The sequence below is a fragment of the Thermobia domestica genome, chromosome 18 (genome assembly GCF_964235325.1).
Source record: "Thermobia domestica chromosome 18, izTheDome1.hap1.1, whole genome shotgun sequence".
Lineage (NCBI taxonomy): Eukaryota > Metazoa > Arthropoda > Insecta > Zygentoma > Lepismatidae > Thermobia > Thermobia domestica.
The window spans coordinates 163155786-163176276 of record NC_137471.1 but is presented as its reverse complement, the minus strand read 5'-3'; the positions used below and the strand labels follow the sequence as shown (position 1 = coordinate 163176276).

At 34.3% G+C, this 20491-nt stretch overlaps 1 protein-coding gene across 1 annotated transcript; it reads left to right on the top strand.

The window, feature by feature from the left end:
• The first annotated feature begins 363 nt into the window (after positions 1–363).
• LOC145674991 (uncharacterized) lies at positions 364–7448 on the top strand. Its single transcript, XM_081745331.1, has 4 exons — positions 364–612; positions 1862–2039; positions 3272–3368; positions 7322–7448. The coding sequence occupies exons 1-4, from the start codon at positions 409–411 to the stop codon at positions 7383–7385; spliced, it is 543 nt and encodes a 180-aa protein (XP_081601457.1). The 5' UTR covers positions 364–408; the 3' UTR covers positions 7386–7448.
• Positions 7449–20491: the final 13043 nt, after the last annotated feature.

The window sequence follows — 20491 nt, the reverse complement described above, 5'->3', positions numbered from 1 at the left end:
CACCCATGTCCAAAATTATTGTCGCATGTCTATAAATATGTTGCTGTAGGAATAAAATTTGATAACGAATTCGCCCTGTATTTCTTATAATGTTGGTATGTGCATAATCGGCAAAGACATGTATGTGGCAAATTTCATGTCAAAAGAGCAGTAAATAAGAACAATAAAACGAAAATAAAACTTTCTTGTCCATTTGTTTTACTCATTCTAATTTACGTGCTTATAATTATTTCCCTATAAAATTTTCCACAAGAAGACAGTAATAGATATGCAACAATCATTTTGAACATGAATGTACATTTAATTGTTTCAATGGTTTGTGAAATAATATATTTTCTAGTTATATTAACACCTTTAAAACAATATTTCCTAAAATTTATTGCAGATATCAGAGTGGTATTTGGCCAAATGCAATCTACTTTAGCTGACCTTAGTGAAAGAGTATCTTCCGTCGAGAAGAAGGTCGACACACTTCTAAGTAATGGTGTGAGTGTAAAAGCAGAGTCCATAAACGAAGAATCCGAACTTCTTGGCCTTCTGCCTCTGCGAACGTTGAATGATTTTCAAACATTTGAGAGAAAGCTTGAAGAACCTAACTTCGGAAAGAAATATGTAAGTATCCTATCAAACCTGTACAAGTTATGAAGCAGGTTTCAAATCTTTGTTATATCTTTTAATTTACGTCTTTTTGGAACATCTCTCTTTTGACTAAATGTTAGCATCAACTCCATTTTTGCCAATTTAGCCATTATCATGTGCATTAGCTATGGACTATAATTTTGGTCAACTTGCCATTCATACTTGCTAATATAGTCATTTAGGCGGCAATTAAATCTTTTGCATTCAATTTTTTTTTTAGAAAATATGAAAAACCTAAAAAAAAAAGTAGTTTATCTTGGTATTTTTCTAATTCTTTTGTTTACAACAGCACTTACATTGTCACAGTAAATTAGATATCTTTTATCAGTCTCACCTATCCGTCACGGTAAATTGGGATTCCTGGATTTGGTTTCTCCATAGTCAATTTGTTTGATTAGTTTCTAGTGTATTTTTAGTTTGGGTGGAGTTTTTCTTGTTGAGATGCGTGCATGTGCATGTATATATTTTTGTGATAGATCAATAGTGTTATCAAGCCATACCCAGCATTAGAAGTTGAAAATAATTCAAGAGATTTTATTACTTCTAGTCAATGAAGGAACAAATTGTATTGTCAAACTGTTTGATTTGAGGATATCAAAAGATAAATAATATTAGAACATCTTTGTAAACTAGTAGACTTAAAGTACCAAATATTTAGTTTCTTTATTCCTAAATTCTGTTACCTATAAGTTAAGGTAAGTTGAGCCATTTTTAGCTAGTTTTTGTGCGTCAGTTAGCTATTTTCTGACACTACTTGTTGGCAGCACTGATTAACCCACTGTTACTTGTTACTTTTGGAAGTGTATGTAATTTCCATATACATACACACACACACACACACACACACACACGTATATATATATATATATATATATATATATATATATATATATATATATTATTTTTTTCTAATTCAAACGGACAATGGTCCTTTTAAATAACCGCTATTCCGATATAAAGCTGAAAGTTACCAAATAAATCCCAGGCAAACAGTTATTGTTAATCACGTAGCCCATTTGATATGGCCTTCCGTGAAACTCAGAACCCCACGCCTTTTTTTTTTCACACTTCACATTACGGTATCTAAAAATTAATCTAGTTTCATTCATGCTTTGTTTTTTTTTCCACTGGTAGAAAAACATAACAATACGGACCCTTATATATATTGTTTTTCTTTTTGATTTCAGCATGCATTAGATCTAAATACTTTCCTTTCTTTCAGGTAAAAGTATTACTGTCAATTGGTGGTAAGGATTTTAAAAGGTTTCGCTCACAATGCAATAAGAAGAACTTTGTGCGACAAACTCGCAATGGAATTCTCCTACTCTGGCAGGAAACCAAGGATCATGAAGCAAAAAAGCACACCTTTGGGTCCAATCAAATGTACAATAAGATCAACAGTAAGTTGATTTGAAAAGTTGTACTGAAATATTTAACTTCATTTATTTATTTATGCTAGTAACCATACAAAATTTCAGTTTGCTAATTATTAAGTCTTACTTCTCTCGTACTGGACGTGTGTTCTCATATTAGTATGTCCCAAGCAATCAGAAGTAATTCTTCATGAATAAAGTATGCTTTGAGTACTTTAGGATTCTTTTACTGTCAAGTAGTAAAATATGTAAATGTGTTCACCCTTACTGGGTGAATATAACATCTGTGTAGAATGTATAGGAAATTCAATAACTGATCCAACACTCTATGTTGTAAACAAAGCTTTATTGGCAAAGTACATATTTAAACAAATCTTTGCTTGAAAAAGCATTCAAAAGAATTTGTAAGGTGTACGGAAAATCTAAAACCAAATAAAATTCCAAGGTAGGAATGATTCCAGGACTAAATAAAGTCAATAGTGTCAACGAATTTAAATTGAAGTACAGTGTAGGAATCACTACTGTGAAGTATAATTTTGCACCAGACTTTTCGTGTATACCTGTAATTTTGCACCAGACTTTTCGTGTATACCTGTCTACCACACGAATATAACTTTGTTGGGTTGGCAACACTGTTAGTCTGGTAGTATTACATAGTATGCCAAACTGTCTCCCCTGCCGATATTTTAAAGGTGCAAAATTTCAGAGCTCTTTGTCTAAAACTGGAACGCAGATAAACACTAGAAGAACATAGCTTTCGAAGTTACCATAATTCCAGTATAAAAAGAGAAAAGTTGCAGGCTTTCAAGACTGCGAATAGTCAAACTTTCGTCTTTCTGTCGTCTTCATCTTTCAATTTTTCGTGACAACAAAGTTAGCCAAAATCTAATGTGTTTTTTATAGTGTTATTTAAGGTGACTTTAAACGTTGACTCAAAACCATATCACCACTAAGGGCGCCGAAAGAAAGTCTTGTTACACTTGTATCGAAAAATGTAACTTTTCCATTATATAATATACCAAAAGTGTGGTGGAAGATAACTTTCTATAGTACCCTTACATAAAAATCACAAAATAGGGGCTTAGCTTAGGTGACTTGAAAAATAATATAGGAATTAGTTTCAGCTCTAGGTATCCATGTTTAGAAACCATACCATAATTCCGTAAAGCTATTTAAGAGGGAAATTTATTTCAAATGACAGTTTTTTTTAAAGAATAAAAATCGCTAGTATTTGCTTGAAATTCTATCTTTCTTTTCAGCTGCTGTTCGTAAGATGTACACCGTCGCAACAGAAGAAACGGTGAAGGAAGTATTGGGTGTTTGGCTGCAGCAGGCGGAGCCTAGACTACTGCGTAGGTAAGTATAGTTTTACCTATTTTCCTTACAATCACGAGAGAGATCGGAAAGTTCTTACCATCACTAAATAAGCTAAGGATGTGCAACTTAGTCCATGGACGCGTTCTTCTCTACATATACGTTTTGTATTCACAACATTTCTCACATCTATAGGTCACTAGATCAATATCATATGCATAGAATTCTGTGGATTTGGAGGAAAAAGAGATTTACAGCGTTTCAATGCCTCTTACTTTCCCGGACCCCAAGATATGAACATCTTATTATAATAATTGTAATCCTTCCCTTTTTCTTCCTTTTAGGATATGTATCATAAAACGCTTTTGTAATAATTTTAAATGAGAAGTTACTTCCATATTTCAAATCTTAAAAGATTTAGAGATATCGACATTTTATTAGAATAATTGTAATCCCCACCTTTTTTTTCTCTTCTCCACATCGTTTCTTTCCATTTTTACTAGCATGTCAAAAAAGAAAAAAAAGGGCCGAAACACTTGGCAAAGTATTTTAAATGAGAAATGGAAATACTGAACTTCAAATCTCTCACCTTAAGGGATTAAATACTTTACTATAATAATTATAATCCCCATCCATTTTTCTTTCCACCCCCCTTTCTTGCCTCCGAGGCATATTTCAAAAGCGCTTAAATTCTTATCTACTTATTTTAAATAATATGAAAATACCAAATTTCATGTTTCAAACCTTCATAAATTCAGAGATTTCGACATCTTATAATAATTGTAATCCTCACTCCTTTTCTTTCCTTTCTCACCTTTTTTTTCTTCTTTTTTTCCTTTGTACTAAAATATCAAAAACCGCTTAAATATGTCAAATTATTTGAAATGAGACATCCGAATATCAAATTTCAAGTCTGTAACCTTAAGGAATTCGGAGATATGGTCATATTTTAAAAATACGTCCCACACCTATTTTCCTCCCCTTCCTGTCGAGTTTGCAAAAATCCTTCCTTAGTGGTATCCTACGTAACAAATCCCATGTACTGTCCATATTTAACTTGTCTATCTTAAGCGATTTGGCCTGTGCAAAGATCTGTCGGTCACTCAATCACTTAGTTCTTTGTATTTTATATAGCGAGATGAGTTCATTTTTACGCACTCATGTATTAGTACACAGTGAAATGAGATGAAATGTTTACCTTGTATGTATTTATTATTTTATTATCCCTTATAATTTAGCAACTTGCCTGTTACTTTCCTCGGAGGATGGAAATTTGAACTAAAATCGAGATTCATTACTGTTTACATTTTTATTTTCTTGTCTTCTGGAAGAAAGTACCTCTGCTAATTTTATTTTTTGATTACTCCTATCTGCTGAATGAAATCTTTTTTTTTTTTAAGAATAACTTTTATTCCTTGATTAATTTTGGTGTTGATTACTTGTTTTCTATACTGCAGGAAATTTCATTTTTTGAAAACTGCGATGCCAGAGTAATAGAGAGATAGGCACTTACTGTTACATTTGCCTTCTAAAAACATTTCCTACCTGCTGCATGAAAAACAGAAAGCAACTAACCTATTTTTTTCTTGACTAATTTTAGTGTTATTTTACATCTTTTCTATCTACTGAACGAACTCATCTCTTGAGAGAAAAACTACAATACCACCCTCTTTCTTGATTGATTAGAGTTAATTACTTCTTTTCTATACTAAATGAAACCATCTTACATTCTGGAAAACTCTGCAATGCCATTGTAATAGAGAAATATGCAATTGCAGTATCTTCCAGACGATAAGATTATTTCGTTTAGTATAGAAACAAGCAATAAAGTACTATAATTAATTAAGATACAGATGGTATTGTAGTTTTTTTCCTTCTCAGAAGATACGGTTTCATTCAGGAAATAGAAAAGAAGTAAAATAACATTAAAACTAATCAAGAAACAGTTTTTTTTTCCTAGAAGATAAAGACTTCAGCAGTTAGAAAATTTTGTTAAAAGACAAAATAATAGTAAATGCACATTTCTCTCTTACAAAGACATTCCCGAGTTTTCGGGAAGATAAGACTTCATTCAGTATGAAAAAGAAGTAATCAACACTAAAATTGAACAAGAAATAAAGGTTAATGTTTTATCCACAAGATAAAGACTTCATTCAGCAGTGGCAGTAATAAAAAAAATTAAAAAAGTAAGAGTAGTTTTTTCCCCCAAAGACAAAAAGATTTCAATAGGATGGAGCACCCCAAAGTATGCGTATGCGTAAACACTCAACAACAAATTAACAGGAAAATAAATAGGGAGACATAGGTCTTAAAATGCATTCAGAATTTGACTGGATTGAAGTAAATGAAGTGATTTTCCTGCCTTGTGCCATGTACACTGAGAAATGTTTCTGCTTTCAAAGATGGAATATAAAGAACTAGGTCGATAGGTCGCAGGAGTATTTATTACTTCTCTATAATGAATTGTGAAACGACGCTAATGACTCCGACACGACGTTCCATGAATATGGGTCAAATAAACTTAGTGTTACATTTACGGTAATGAGTCATCCCTTCTTCATTTGATATGTATGATGAAGGCAATATGCATGTCTTCCTATCAGTGATTCTTGTGTTTTGAAAGAATGAAACGTTGCAAAGATGTATTTCTCCGCTGTAAGGCTCAGGATTAAAATCCGTTTGTTTTACTGTCACAAATAATTCCAGTAAATTGTTGTTTAACACCTCTTTACGTGTTAGTCACCAGTAACTTTTTTATTTTTTTATTTTTAAAGAGAAATATTTCATTGAACCTCTAAGGTATGTTTCAAACTCGTTGCAAAATGGTACGAAGTTGTCCGTGTACACGGTGCCTACTTTAGTAAATTCTACACTTTTCCTGTGAATTGCGAACTACACTTTCCCATGCGTTCTGTTGTACGTGACGCAGGATAACGCCTTGTAGGTCATCATCTGCCATTTATGTTGCTCCGTGAAGAATACAAGGTATATAGGTTCACACACTTATGACCTATCTTTCCTGTGAATCGTGAGATCAGATTGCATTTCATACAGGGCATGGAGAGAAAATTACAGAAATAAGGAAATATTTGTTCTTCCATCTCTCAGTGATTTTTTATATCAGTGATTACTTCGTTTGTTTTTCGTAACGCCGTGCTTATACAACAGTACCGAGTGAGTCAATATGACATTTTCTGGATTTATCTCAATTGATGCTCTCACAGAACAATGCACATTTTCAGCTAGGAAATTTAAAAAAAAAAAAACTTTACTGAAAATTTACTGGCACTAGATCATTGAAATAGGTAAAGTAAATAAATTCCATGCAGTGGTACCAGTGATGAAACGAGTAACATACTTCGTGACTCGTGATCCCGAAGTAGTCAGATCCCTGACCCTGTATGACCCAGACAGATTCGTGCGATCCCGAGACGACTTAATATCAGACTGTGGGAGAGTATGTTGTAATTGTAACAAACGCGATTCTTTCCTTTCAAGTGTTTCTTATGAGTGATCGTCAAAATTTAATCAAATAAGGCTGTAAAACGTAAAATGTAGAATATAAGGGATGCCGCTAAACCGAAAGTGTGTTTGGGTAATGTTTGTGTATAGTAGTGTTTAAAATTACTTTATTAATTTTCAGTATGGGAAGATGAATTATATTGTATTTGACATGGTCAAGACACTTTGAATAAGAAGTGTCACACTACAAATCTAACATCTGAATAGGTGAGCTCGATTAGGGAATATTAATTCACTATAAAAAATTCTACCGTAATGCTATAGAGATCATATTTGGAGTGCTTCCAAGCCATGGATCACCAGATCTGAGAAACGAGTGCCAGACTCTGTTGCCTTGTGTGGCACTTACTTCAAAGAATAATAATGTATTTTAATGAGAGTGTATTTATAAGGTAAACAATATGAATGTTTTCTTTTAACTGTGCAATCAATTACATGTTTTTCAGTACGTATTTATGATCGTTATTTTGCAGAGAACGAAGAAATTCAAAACCTGTAGTGGAAGGTCACACCGTTGAAGTTGAGGAACCCAATTAAGGAAATAAGTTAGAAATAATACAAAATATGTAAATAAGTTCAATAAATAACATTGTAATACAAGCTGATTGTTTTCATGGAACCTTATATCAGTTATTGCGTAGAATGTAGGGATAATTTATTTCAATTATGTAGCAGCAGGATGCGAAATCATAACAGTTATGATCGGGGAGAGATAGGAGTAAATAAATAAGTAAAAAACAATTGCACTGGAAAGTTTTGAAATGAAGATTTCATATATTGAACATCCAAAATTATTGATATATGTAAGGTTAGGGATAATGCTTATCCACTAGGTTGTCCACTAACTGCACAGATTTACTGTAAATAGTTTGTATACTTCTGACAGTGTCGATGTCACCTTATCTCTCCAGTAAATTATTGAGGATGAATTTTCTTCCAAAATTTTGAAGTATGGGAATGGCCATCCTCAGTATTTCGCACCCTGTGTAGCAGTGGTTCTAGGATTTAATTTATATTTCTTTCTTTCCTGAAATCTGATAATTTAAAAGTTTGCTTAGCCCTTGACGTTTGTCTAGTGGTGTACGTCTTTGGTGCGCCTAGGGTTGTGGTCGATTCCCAGTGGAAGACCTTACAAACACTGAACGCATTACTGTTCGGATTCTACAGGTCAGTGTCTCATGTAAAACTTCGTGCTGAAACGGGACGCTCAGCTTCAACATCAAACTGTGGTTAATGGTAAACTAATTGGATGCTGATCTGCCAGGTCGCATAGTATATTCACCAAGGAACTCAGGAAAAGTGTTGCTTTCTATGTTGAGATAAGATACTAATCTCAATAGACTGGAGTATTGGGTATATATTCAACACCAATGTTGTGTGAGACATGGATTTATAATTTAACATGATATTTCAATAATGTTACTCAACAGAAATAAACCTGAACCTCGTGCTGCAAAGACGCATAATGGACGAAGGAAAGAAGCATAATACAGATTGTGAAAGTATCCATTATTTTGCTTTCATTTTGACCGAACACAACTATTCTTTTTCAGAACATTGCTTATGTAGGTTTAACTGTTTTTTCGTCGTCACCTTTACGTTTATTTATGCAGGATTATTGTCTATATGAGGTTGATTTCATTTTGTATAAGGTTTGATGTGAGGCCCAGTAGTGTCAACCTTGATACAGATTTGTTTCTGCACGTGAGAAAATGATTCATCTGGTTGGCGTCATGTATAATGTTTGATGTGAAGGTTAGTATAATGTTCAGTGTGTAAGTTACATAAATGATGGTGTGTATTCTTTTGCATCTGAGGGTGTTTGGATATTGCCACCACTTTATTGGCATTCTTTAAAAAATATTGCAGAAACCATAGCTTACTACTATGTTTACTATTAATAGTAAGTATGGTATGGTTTCCCCTATATATATTTAAAATAATGCCAATAAAGTGATGGCAATATCTAAACACCTCAGATGGCAAAAGAATACACACCATCATTTATGTAACTTACACATTGAACATTATACTAACCTTCACATCAAACATTATACATGTCGCCAAGCAGATGAATCATTTTTTCACGTGCAGAAATAAATTTGTATCAAGCTTTACTGAGAAGCTTGCAATAAACGAGACATATTAAGCATGTGCTAAACTTGAAGTGGACAGCTTGAAATAAGCTTGAGGTGACAAGCCTGTAGCAAGCATTATGTACCAAGTTTGAAATAAACTTGAGGTAACAAGCCTGTAGCAAGCATTATGTACCAAGTTTGAAATAAACTTGAGGTAACAAGCCTGTAGCAAGCATTAAGTACCAAGTTTGAAATAGACTTGAGGTAACAAGCCTGTAGCAAGCATTATGTACCAAGTTTGAAATAAACTTGAGGTAACAAGCCTGTAGCATGCTTTATGTAACAAGTTTGCAATAAGCTTGAGCTGACAAGCTTGAAACAATCTTACAGTATAAGCCTACAATATGCTTGTCGCCTGTCAACTTCGTCGCTTGAATCAACCTTGATATACGCTTACAGACTTGTCGTAACAAGCTTGGGACAAGCTTATATCCTTGTCACGACAAGCTTATATCATGCTTGTGGCAAGCTGTTTCTGCTATCTGGGAAAATGAGTGAACACGGGATTCGTATTTTCCTAGAAAAAATTGTTGGAAAGGGCACGGACCTTTCCAAAGTTTTATTCGCGAAATATCAAGAGTACTAGTAAGAGTATGTGAGGAGTGTGTAAGGGAAATAAAGAATTGCAACGAAACATTTTGTATGGAAAATAACCATAAAATAAATCAATACGAGTTTCTCATTTAGTGCGGAAAACTGTTTTAAAGGTCAAAAGCTCCCATCCAAAATTTTGAAAGTTGACACCCGAAAGATAAGAAGAAGAAATGAGCTGAAGTGAATGAAATTTGCACAAGTACTGCAGACGTAAAATGAGGATAAGTTTCATAATATCCTAGAGAAAAAAGTTTGATAGCGAAAAGAGTGGGGCGCGCTTCGCCCCCAAACGTTTGATAACGAAAAATCAAAAATACTATTAATAGTATCTGAGATGTGTGTAAAGGAAATGAAGACTTTCAATGAAACTTTTTGTATGGGAAATGCGCTGAAAACAAAAATTACGGGTTTTTCATTTTGGCGGAATTTGTGCGCCAAAAGGGAAGAAAAGTGAACCGAACTGAATAAAGTTTTGCGCAAATATTGTAGACATAAAATGAGGGTATACGGGTTTCGCATTTACCTAAAAAAACGGTTAAGTGTGGCACGGACTCCCCGAATCTTTGGTCACGAAATTTCATAAGCGCTAGTAACAGTATGTCAGATGTCTGTAAAGGACATGAAGAATTGCAACGAAACATTGTGTATGGAGAATACGCAAAAAGAAAATGAATACTTGTTTCTTATTTTATGCGGAAAAATTATTTTGCGGGCAAAAGAATCCACCCCAAAATTTTGAAAGTTGACGCCCGAAAGGTAAGAAGACATTAGCCGAAGTGAATGAAATTCTGCACAGATATTACAGACGTAAAATGAAGGTATAAGTTTCGTATTTTCCTGAAGAAAAAGGTTGGGTGAGGAGCTGACCCCTCCAAACCTTTGATCACGAAATATCGAAAGCGCTAGTAACAGTATTTCAGATGTGTGTAAAGAACATGAAGAATTGCAACGAAACATTGTGCATGAAAAATAACCAAAACATAAATGAATACTGGTTTCTTATTTTATGCGGAAAACTTTTTAGGGGTCAAAATCTCCCACCCAAAATTTTGAAGTTGACACCCGAAAGAAAAGAAAAAATGAGCCGAAGTGAATGAAATTTGCACAGATGTTGCAGACGTAAAATGAGGATACGGGTTTCGTATTTTCCTAGAGAAAACTGTCGAGTGGGGCGCCGACCCCTCCAAACGTTTGATAACGAAAAATCAAAAGTGCTACTAACAGTAGCCCTATGTCAGATGTGTGTATAGGACATGAACAATTGCACTGAACCTTTTGTATGGATAATGCGCTGAAAACAAAGGAATACGGGTTTTTTCTTTTTGCGGAAAAACGGTTTTATGTGGCAAAAGAACCCATCCCAAAATTTTGAAATTTGACGCCAAAAAGTAAGAAAAAGTAAACGGAAGTGAATGAAATTTTGCAGAAATATTGTAGACATAAAACCAGGGAATACGAGTTTCTTATTTACCTTAAAAACCAGTTAGTTGTGGCCCGGACTCTTCTGAACCTTAGATCACGAAATATCAAGAGTGCTAGTAACAGATTGTCAGGTGTGTGTGAAGCCCACCAAGAATTCCAAAGAAACTTTCTGTATGGACAACACGCAAAAAATAAAGGAATACTTTTTTTTCTGCGGAGCAACGGTTGTAGGGAGCAAAAGAACACACCCAAAGTTTTGAAAGTTGATGCCCGAAAGGTAAGAAGAAGTGAGCCGAAGTGAATTAAATTGTGCACAGATTTTGTAGACATAAAATGAGGGAATACGATTTTCGTATTTTCCTGGGGAAAACGAGAAGCGTGGGGGGCCGACCCCTCCAAACCTTTGATCACGAAATATGAAAAGTGCTAGTATGTCAGATGTGTGTAAAGGACATGAACAATTGCAACACAACCTTTTGTATGTACAATACGCAAAAAATAAAGAGATACGGGTTTTTTATGGTCTGCGGGAAAACGGTTTTAGGCGGCAAGAGACCCACCCAAACTTTTGAAAGTTGACGCCCGAAAGATAAGAAGAAGTGAACCTAAGTGAATCAAATATTGCACAGATATTGAAGGCTTAAAACGAGGGAATACGGGTTTGGTAATTTCCTGAGAAAAATTTTTCTTTCCTTGACTCCCGAAAGGTACATGTTGTCTCAAAGGTCGAGGGCATTCTTTATTGCTATTCTGATAAGTCCAGCTTCGGGAAAAAGTAAACCAGGTTCGAACCTCGAAGCCAACCTTTGCAATCGGAAGAAATTTTGCAGATGTGTTTTTCTTCTTTTAAATATAATAAGACTTGTTATTAATATTATAGACTTCATTTCCCCTTTGTTTTGGTCAGTTTTTTACTGTATTATCTATGACGATTTCTCTCATGCTCATTCTGTTCTCTGTATAATTCATCATTTACTATGTCTCCCTTTTTCGGTTAGTTATAACTTAGCACATTGAGGTTATATTTTATATTTTCTATGCGATCTGAAATTTTCATTCATGCCCTGGAAGCAAGATTGAGGGATAAAAGAGTGGTTTTGTAAATCTATGAAACGAATCATAGTTCGTTGAGGTGGTCCCACCAGTAATCTACGCGGGCCCACCAGTGGTCCCACCAGTAATCAAACAGCGAAAAGCTATTTATTCTACAAAGCATTTAGCGTCTCAATAGAATATAGCCTGACTCGAAAACACTACGGAAACAAAGTGATTCAAACCTACTATTACTACTAGTTTGAATACTTGCTTCTAGGGTATGGAACAATAAACACATAAGATATCCAAATGCGTTGTCTTTCAGTTAAATTATTTTGCCAAGAATAGGTTTCATCCTTTACCTTACACCCCATTAAAACTAAAGTAGTTCAAATTATGTATTTCAGCTTTCAAATCTTATCACCATAGAATACAAATGGTAATATGTAGGGACGAAAAGTGTTTGCAATGAATACAACTTCTGAATTGTACATTTATAACAACCCGCATCATTTTCTCGAAACCGGAAATTGTTGAATTTAGTATTATCTTTGGAGTAAGGTTTTCATAGGGAAGCTATAAGAGATGGCGAGAAGGTTATTTTTTTTCTCAATTGGTTTAGCTTCTTAGGAATAAGATATCCACGTGTTTAACTTAGGTACTTTCACTGATAAAAAGTGTAACACATGCCACCAATTTGATACCCTCACTTATACATAACAAATTGTAGCAATGTAACAGATATTTGACACTAGTTGTGTAAATTTTTTAACAAAACATGCCGCCTTCACCCCTTTTTCCTTCATAGCCATCACTTTAATAATTTATCCTGATTTTAATTATTACCCTGGTACTAAAGCAATGCTGTATTTTGGTTCGTCATTCCCACATTTACCTTGCGTTTCCACACGTTACGCTAACCTCATAACTTTCTGATTAACGCAAATGTTTTATGTATTTAAGTTGATCATCGTATTTGTCCTTCTGTAAACAAAGTCTTTCTGTGAGTTTTTTGAACACTTGTTTATTTTCATATGTATGCAATATATTTCCGCTCCTATCCCCGTGCTAGAGATATAAGCTAAGTGGTAAAGCAACGGAATTACAGGTGTAACGTCTTGAGTTCGATTGCCGATTGAGAAGAACTTCCTTCTTTGTTATGTAATGATATACCGTATTTACCCGTGTATGCCGAGCACCTTTTCTGTGCAAGAACGAAGTCAAAAAACAGGGTGCCCGGCTTACACGAGGAAATGTAGAATTGACTGAGCCACCAAGCATTTAAAATCACGTGGAGTTTTTATAAACCTAATACTGGAATATTCTGAGTAATTTTACAAGAGTAGAAAAGTTTTAATATAAAATGACAATTTACAGCTCATCTTTCCTCTTACATATACATCATCGGCCGATCACAAAAATACCGTACATGTACTACCATCCATTTGTCAAGTCTTCCACCATGCACTAGTTTCCAATAACGATCAATAGATGGCTATTGCATCTAATGACAATCGACTAGGTTGCAGTGTACTTGGAAATTCTTACTATGGCCACTTTTGGCGCTCGGGTATCCTTTTGTAAATACATGGCACTAGTGGTATTTGAAGCCCAGTCGGATTTGTTATTCGGTGAAGCAGGTACTATAAACATTCAAGTACCCCGTGTTACGTTGGTGAGTACCGATATACCATATATGAAAGTCTGTGATTTGTGTGGTTTTACGTGCTGTTATTAAGAACATAAACATGTGTGCCGCGAGTAAGATAAGATCATTTACAGCGGGAGCAACACTGAAACTGATGGGAATCATGCCGTTGGTAGAAAATATGGCGTATCTGAAACGTGCATTCGGGATTGGAGAAAAAATAAAGAAGCTTATCGTATGGCTTTTCGAGTTAAAAAGGTAAAGTATCCCACACTAGAAGAGCAGATGCGTAACTTTATAATGAGCAAAAGACAATTTGGGTACGCAGTGTCAACAGAAATGTGCCAATTGAAAGCCATTAAAATTTCCAGGGAAATGGGTTTAAATCCAGGAGACTTACAGCCAGCAGAGGATGGATACAACTTTTTTTCTAAAGACATCGTCTCTCACTCAGACGAAAAACAACAATCGCTCAGCATTTGCCAGAGACATACGAACAAAAAGTGATCCAGTTCCAGCGCCACGTTATCAGACTTCGGAATGAAAATGCCTATTCAGTAGAGCAAATCGGCAATGTGAACCAAACACCTGTGTTATTTGATATGCCACGCGATGTTACTGTGGAGAATAAGGGACAAAGAACATTCTCCGTTGTAACAAGCGGTAACGAAAAGCTGTTTGTACTGTTATTCTTTGCATATTAGTTGATGGCAAGAAACTGCAGCCCTTTGTTGTGTTCACACGAAAACCACTGCCAAAATGAATGGATTTTCCCAGCGGAATTCTTGTAAGAGCACAGGAAAAAGGTTGGATGGATAATGAGTTGGTAGGGAGCGCGGCATACACGCGTGAATACGGTATTACTTCAAGTATGAATAATTATGTCATTAAACCTGCGTCCCGTTCAATGAATTTTATACATATGTTTGTGAATGAAGTTTACTAGTTTGTAAAATTCCACAATACCAATGATGACACATCGTAAAGGAAATTCGTTGTGGGTGTATAATAATTTATGTGAGTTATAATTGTTCCTGTGATCATGGAAGTAAATTGGATATTGGAACACGCCTATGAATGAAGTACACTAATATTATTAAAGTAAGACCTGTTTCTCAGCTTGCAATCGAGTTAGAAGGAGAAATTGTCTATTGACCAAATTCCCAATAGAGTTCCCCAGTGTAACATACGTACCTTGGTACGCTCTTGCGTTAAAACTGATACCATATATTTATATGTAGATACAATTTGATAGAAAGAAAAGAACATTTTCTCGCTTGGGGAATAGAATTGATATGGAAACTCTGATAATTGTCAGTTCCACATTTCTACAAAGATTTCCTGTAACAGAAAAATAGCATTAGACTAGAGTTTCTCACAAAATAAAAAGTGTTAGTGCTTAAAAACACCTAGCATTTAAGATAGAAAAACAAATATGATACAAGCAAATATCTTCCAATTTTTGCCGTATTTTACACGCAATCGTTTTTCGATTCCTTTCGTGCTTAATATTATTTGTTCATTGAAAAATCAAATTTGGCAAAACATGCTAATACATACAGGTGAAAAACCTCATACATGCCCAGATTGTCCAAAACACTTTAATCGAAAAACAGATTTGCAAGAACACATGCTAATACATACAGGTGAAAAGCCTCGCACATGCCCAGAGTGTAGAAAGGGATTCAGGCGAAGTTCACATTTAACAGAACACATGTTAATACATACTGGTGAAAAACGACATACGTGCGAAGAGTGTGGAAAGCAATTTATTCGAAAATCAAATTTGGCAGAACACTTGTACATACACAAAGGTAAAAGAGGTCACATGTGCGGAGACTATGGTAAGCGATTTAATCAAAAATCAAGTTTGGCAAGACACATGTTAATACATACAAGTAAAAACGTCACACATGCTCAGAGTGTAGAAAAGAGTTCACGAAAAGCTCAGATTTAACAAAATACATCTTAATTCATACTGGTGTAAAACATCCTACGTGCGAAGAGTATGAAAAGCAATTTATTCTACAATCAAATTCGGCAAAAAATATGTTGAAGCACACAAGTAAAAGAAATAACATGTGCGGAGACTGTGGAAAGCGATTTATTTAATAATCAAGTTTAGCAAGAAATATGTTATACCTACAGCTGAAAAATTACACATTAGCTCAAAGTGTGGAAAGCTGGGATAATACATACTGGTGATAAACGGCATCCGTGCGAAGATTGTGGACAGCAATTTAATCGAAAATCAAATTCAAAACACATTTCAATACACACGAAATCTTTCATACATGCCCATAGAGTACAAAAGGATTGAGTCAAATATTACGTTTAAAAAAACACGATCATACATATACGTAAAAACGTCATACGTTCTAGAGTATAGAACGGGATTCAATCGGAGTTTAGTTTTAATAAAACACATTTAAAGTTGGTCTGCTGTGCAAGAGCTCGGATGGGAGAACCGAGCATACAACACTATAAATTGAAAACTGTTTTTACCATTAATTCGCTGAACCTGCCTAAATACCTCGACTAAACGAAGCTAGCTATATGTTATTTGTTTATTATATTGTTTCAGTTCTTAATAACATGAACATTATACATTTCTTGGACGGGATGGGATTCGATCTGGTGTCAAAATACTTGAACAACATGTATTTAGCCTCTACCTACGGAGACTCTTCTAAATTTATATTTTGTCTTAAATTTTTGGATTCTTTTGTAGCAATTGCGAGTTTCACTTAGAACCCCAAGAAAAGAGTTTTGCTCTTTGTTTCACTATTTGCATCTGAAATCTTGGTTACAAACTAATTTATAATTGGCAGGCAATGTAAACACTAGGTTCAAACCAAGAACTTCAATATTTTAGTCAAATTTGCAATTTCTTGCTCCAGCGAATTTACTGGAAATTGTCAATTTCCCTTTTCAATCGCGCTCTGCTACTGCAAAAGTCCGTGGAAAGCATGATTGCCGGGATACATAAAACCGAGTATAATTTTCCTTTTTGCTTATATTTTTATTGCTTTCCTATATATTTTGAAAATATCTTCATGAACTGATTGTTTTCTATTATCTTCGCTCACCAATAACAGAATTTTATCCATAAATCTAGAGAAAATGGAATAAATGCGACAAATCTTGAGTTACAATATACATGCCATTTTTAACATAGTTTTTACATATTGATTTCTAAGATATAGAACAAAAATGTAAAAACATGAAAACATATAATACTCTAGAAGATGCGATAGGGCTATTCTATATAAGTTATAAAATTGAAAAAATCATTCAGCAGAATTAAGTATAATTTCATTCCGTTCTTACAATTTTTTCATAAAGTACGTAATCTTGAGTTACATTATACATGCCATTTTTAACATAGTCTTTACATATTGATTTCTAAGATATAGGGCGAAAATGTAAAAACATGAAAATATATAATACTCCTGACGATGCGATAGGGCTATTAAATTCTATATAAGTTATAAAATTGAAAAGTTCATTCAGCAGAATTAGGTATAATTCCATTCCGTTCTTACATTTTTTCATAAAGTACGTAATGCACTTTAAAATTCATAAGTACTGTTACAATGTGATAAGTAAGTTAATCTTGTCAAATTATATCTTAAATGTGACAAATTTGATAAGAACTGGTGTAGCCAGGAAATTTCTAACTTACTCTTGGCCCTTCTTAGTGCAGACAACCGTCTTCTAGCGGGTCCTGCTACATGAAGACTTTCCCATTTGTGGTCCAAATATTAGAGGACTTCCTTAGCTCGCAGGGTCTGGGATGGCTTGAGGCAATGGCACACTAAATTTCAGAAACATGGTTTTATTAAACCCTGAAGTGAATTCGCTCTTACTAAGACGCGAAATCAATAGCCAGTGGAAAATCTTGGTGCATCTGGCAAAACCTATAATGATGTAATTGTTCTGTTGCCTAATGAAACATGTTTGATTCGAGTATATCGTTATTAAAGAATAAATTGATATCGTGTGCTGAAGTTTCCGATATGAGTGTTTCGATACTATACAGGGTATTTTTTTAAAAAAACTTACGGATTTCATTTAAGTTCAGAATTTTTAACTGAAGTACTATTTTCATGCGGTTTGTGGCAATCGATCAAGGAAAAATGGAAAATTTATCGAACTATGTTTACTGGTTTAGATTCATCCAGAGTAATATCGCGCATACCTCAAAGAAAACAGCAAATATTCGCCAGTGTACCTTACAATTAGAATGAAATGTGGTGCGGTGTGGATATTTTTCTTAGATGGCACGTTGCCAAGGTTAATACAAAACAGTAAGCTTGGCTGGAGTATTTGTGCTGTACAGTTCTGTGTTAATGTGTGAGTAAGATCACGACACATAGAGAATAGTATACTCTTTGGAGGAACATGAGTTAATCGTTAAAAATTTTGGAGAACGGAATCTGTTGTTCCACGCAAAGGGCATTTAGAATCAAATTACCCCCACGTTCTGCTCAGACAGAAATATAATATGGCCACTAGTGAAAAAATGGGAAGAAACAGGACTATTTTTCAGTGAGATACGGAATCATAGGACCCCGCAGGCTGGTGTTGTGGAACATATCAGTTATCGTACCGTAGGTAGCCCAAGAAATCTCATTATTGTTTGTCGCAAGAAACCGACTATAGCTATTCTATGTGTGTTTTATGGGTATTACCATTAACACTTAATTTTTATTCTGCGATTTCGCTTCAAAAGTCCAAAATCACATTCCAGTTCTAATGTACACTGGCAAATATTTGCTGTTTTTCTTGAAACATTGTCGGTATTACTTCGGATGAATTTAAACCATTAAACATAATCTCACAAAACTTCCATTCTTATTTGATCATCTGCCACAAACCATATGGAAATCGAACATCAGTTAAAAATTCCAGACCCAAATGAAATCAGTGAGTTTTAAAAAAAGTCACCTTTTATTACACTTATCTCATTGTGGTGTTCCTCCTGATAGTAGCACATTGGACAATGAGATTTTGTGCTTCCGTGGCTGAATCCTATATAGATGACAATTTAATCATTGTAATTTATATTGTTTCAAACGTAAGGTTCTTACGGTATACCTTGTGCGCCAGAGTACGTTGACTTGGACTTACACTTGACTGGCGTTTGGTTACAAATAATAAATTTCTGACTGTCTCAGGAGATATGTGTAAAGGTCGCTATAATGGTCTTTTATATATTATACGGAGAATTTAACACTTTAGGTCTGAACTCACCATTGTATCGTCATCAGGGAATTTGGAATTTATTTTATCTCGCAGAATTAAAATTTACCCAAACGCTTTTCCTCAAACTAAAATATCAAGCTGCCATTCGCGACCTGTCTATCTAAGAGTTCCGCTTTGCCACCAATAGGATACATAGTAGTACGCATTTAAGATTAAATTATCTAGGCGCCAGACTCGTATTTGCAGTCTCCAGTTTTGGAGCCCTGTACGCATGTATATTGTGACTAGTGATGGGTAAATTCCCGGGAATACACGTGTTTCAACATTTTATTAACATTTGCGCATATATATTTATGTTCACAATATTGCAAGATACTGACTTTTCTTTACACTTTTGCATCTAACAGTGCCACATGACCTTACGACCTTCATTCCTACCTATTTCTCGAAATTTCATGCGTTAATTCACATATAAAGAAATCCGAGTATTTCTACAGAAATTCGAGTCAGGGATAATGACTGGCAAATTCCCGGGAAGATATTTTTAGGGAACATGCCCTGGAAAGATTCCCCAAAATGGAAAGTTTCAGGGAATTTATGTACAATCACAAAGAAAATTGCATTCTTTTAGTATATTGTGATTTCAAAATCAAAGTAGTTTTTTTTATCACAGTATATTATTACTGTTGTCCCCCGAGGATTCTTTAAAATGTATATTCTGAACGGTATTATGTTATTATATTAATATGTTATTATATTTAGAGAGTATTCATAAATGTATGTTTACTTACAATATGTTCTATGCAAGTAAATATGTGGGGAAAAATGGTATAGTAACTCCAAATACTTTTACACCGCTAAACAGTTTAAATTTATATGTAAGTGGAGTTTCTAAACTTGATTCTACTACTGATATTATAAACATATATTTTTAAATGTTATAAACAAATTAGTTTGGATAACTTCCAGAAGACACATGTTTCACCATTTATTAACATTTGCCCTTACATATTTATGTTCACAATATTTGCAATATACTGACCTATCTTAATTTTATACTAACGTCGCCACACACGACCTTTCTTCCTACCTATTTCTCAAAAGTTCATGCGTTAATTCACACGTAAGAGAAGTCCTAGTACATTATCAGAAATTCCAGTCAGAGACAGGAGACAGACCGATGTCTATTACTAGCTGTGGTTCGGGGTTTATTGATAGTATTTCATCTATATTTCTAGATAATTTCTACATTACTAACTGGTTCCTTTTCATCGTTTGTAAATTAGCACTCTCTACTTTATAGTGCAAACGTAAATTGAATTTAAAAAAATAATATTATTAGTTATGTAAAGTATAGTCAAAGAATTTTATTTTTTTAACCTTCAAATTATTTAAAACCTACAAGTAGATCATAATAAATGAAAACAAAGTAATTAGTTATATTCTTCTTATAATTTGAAAGATAAGGTAAAGAAGTAGATATAAATTCTTTCCCAGTAATTTATATACTAAGAAAAAACCGGGAATATTCCCAATTTTTTTTCCTTCCTTACTGGGAATATTCCCACTGCCCATCACTAATTCTAACTAACTGGTTT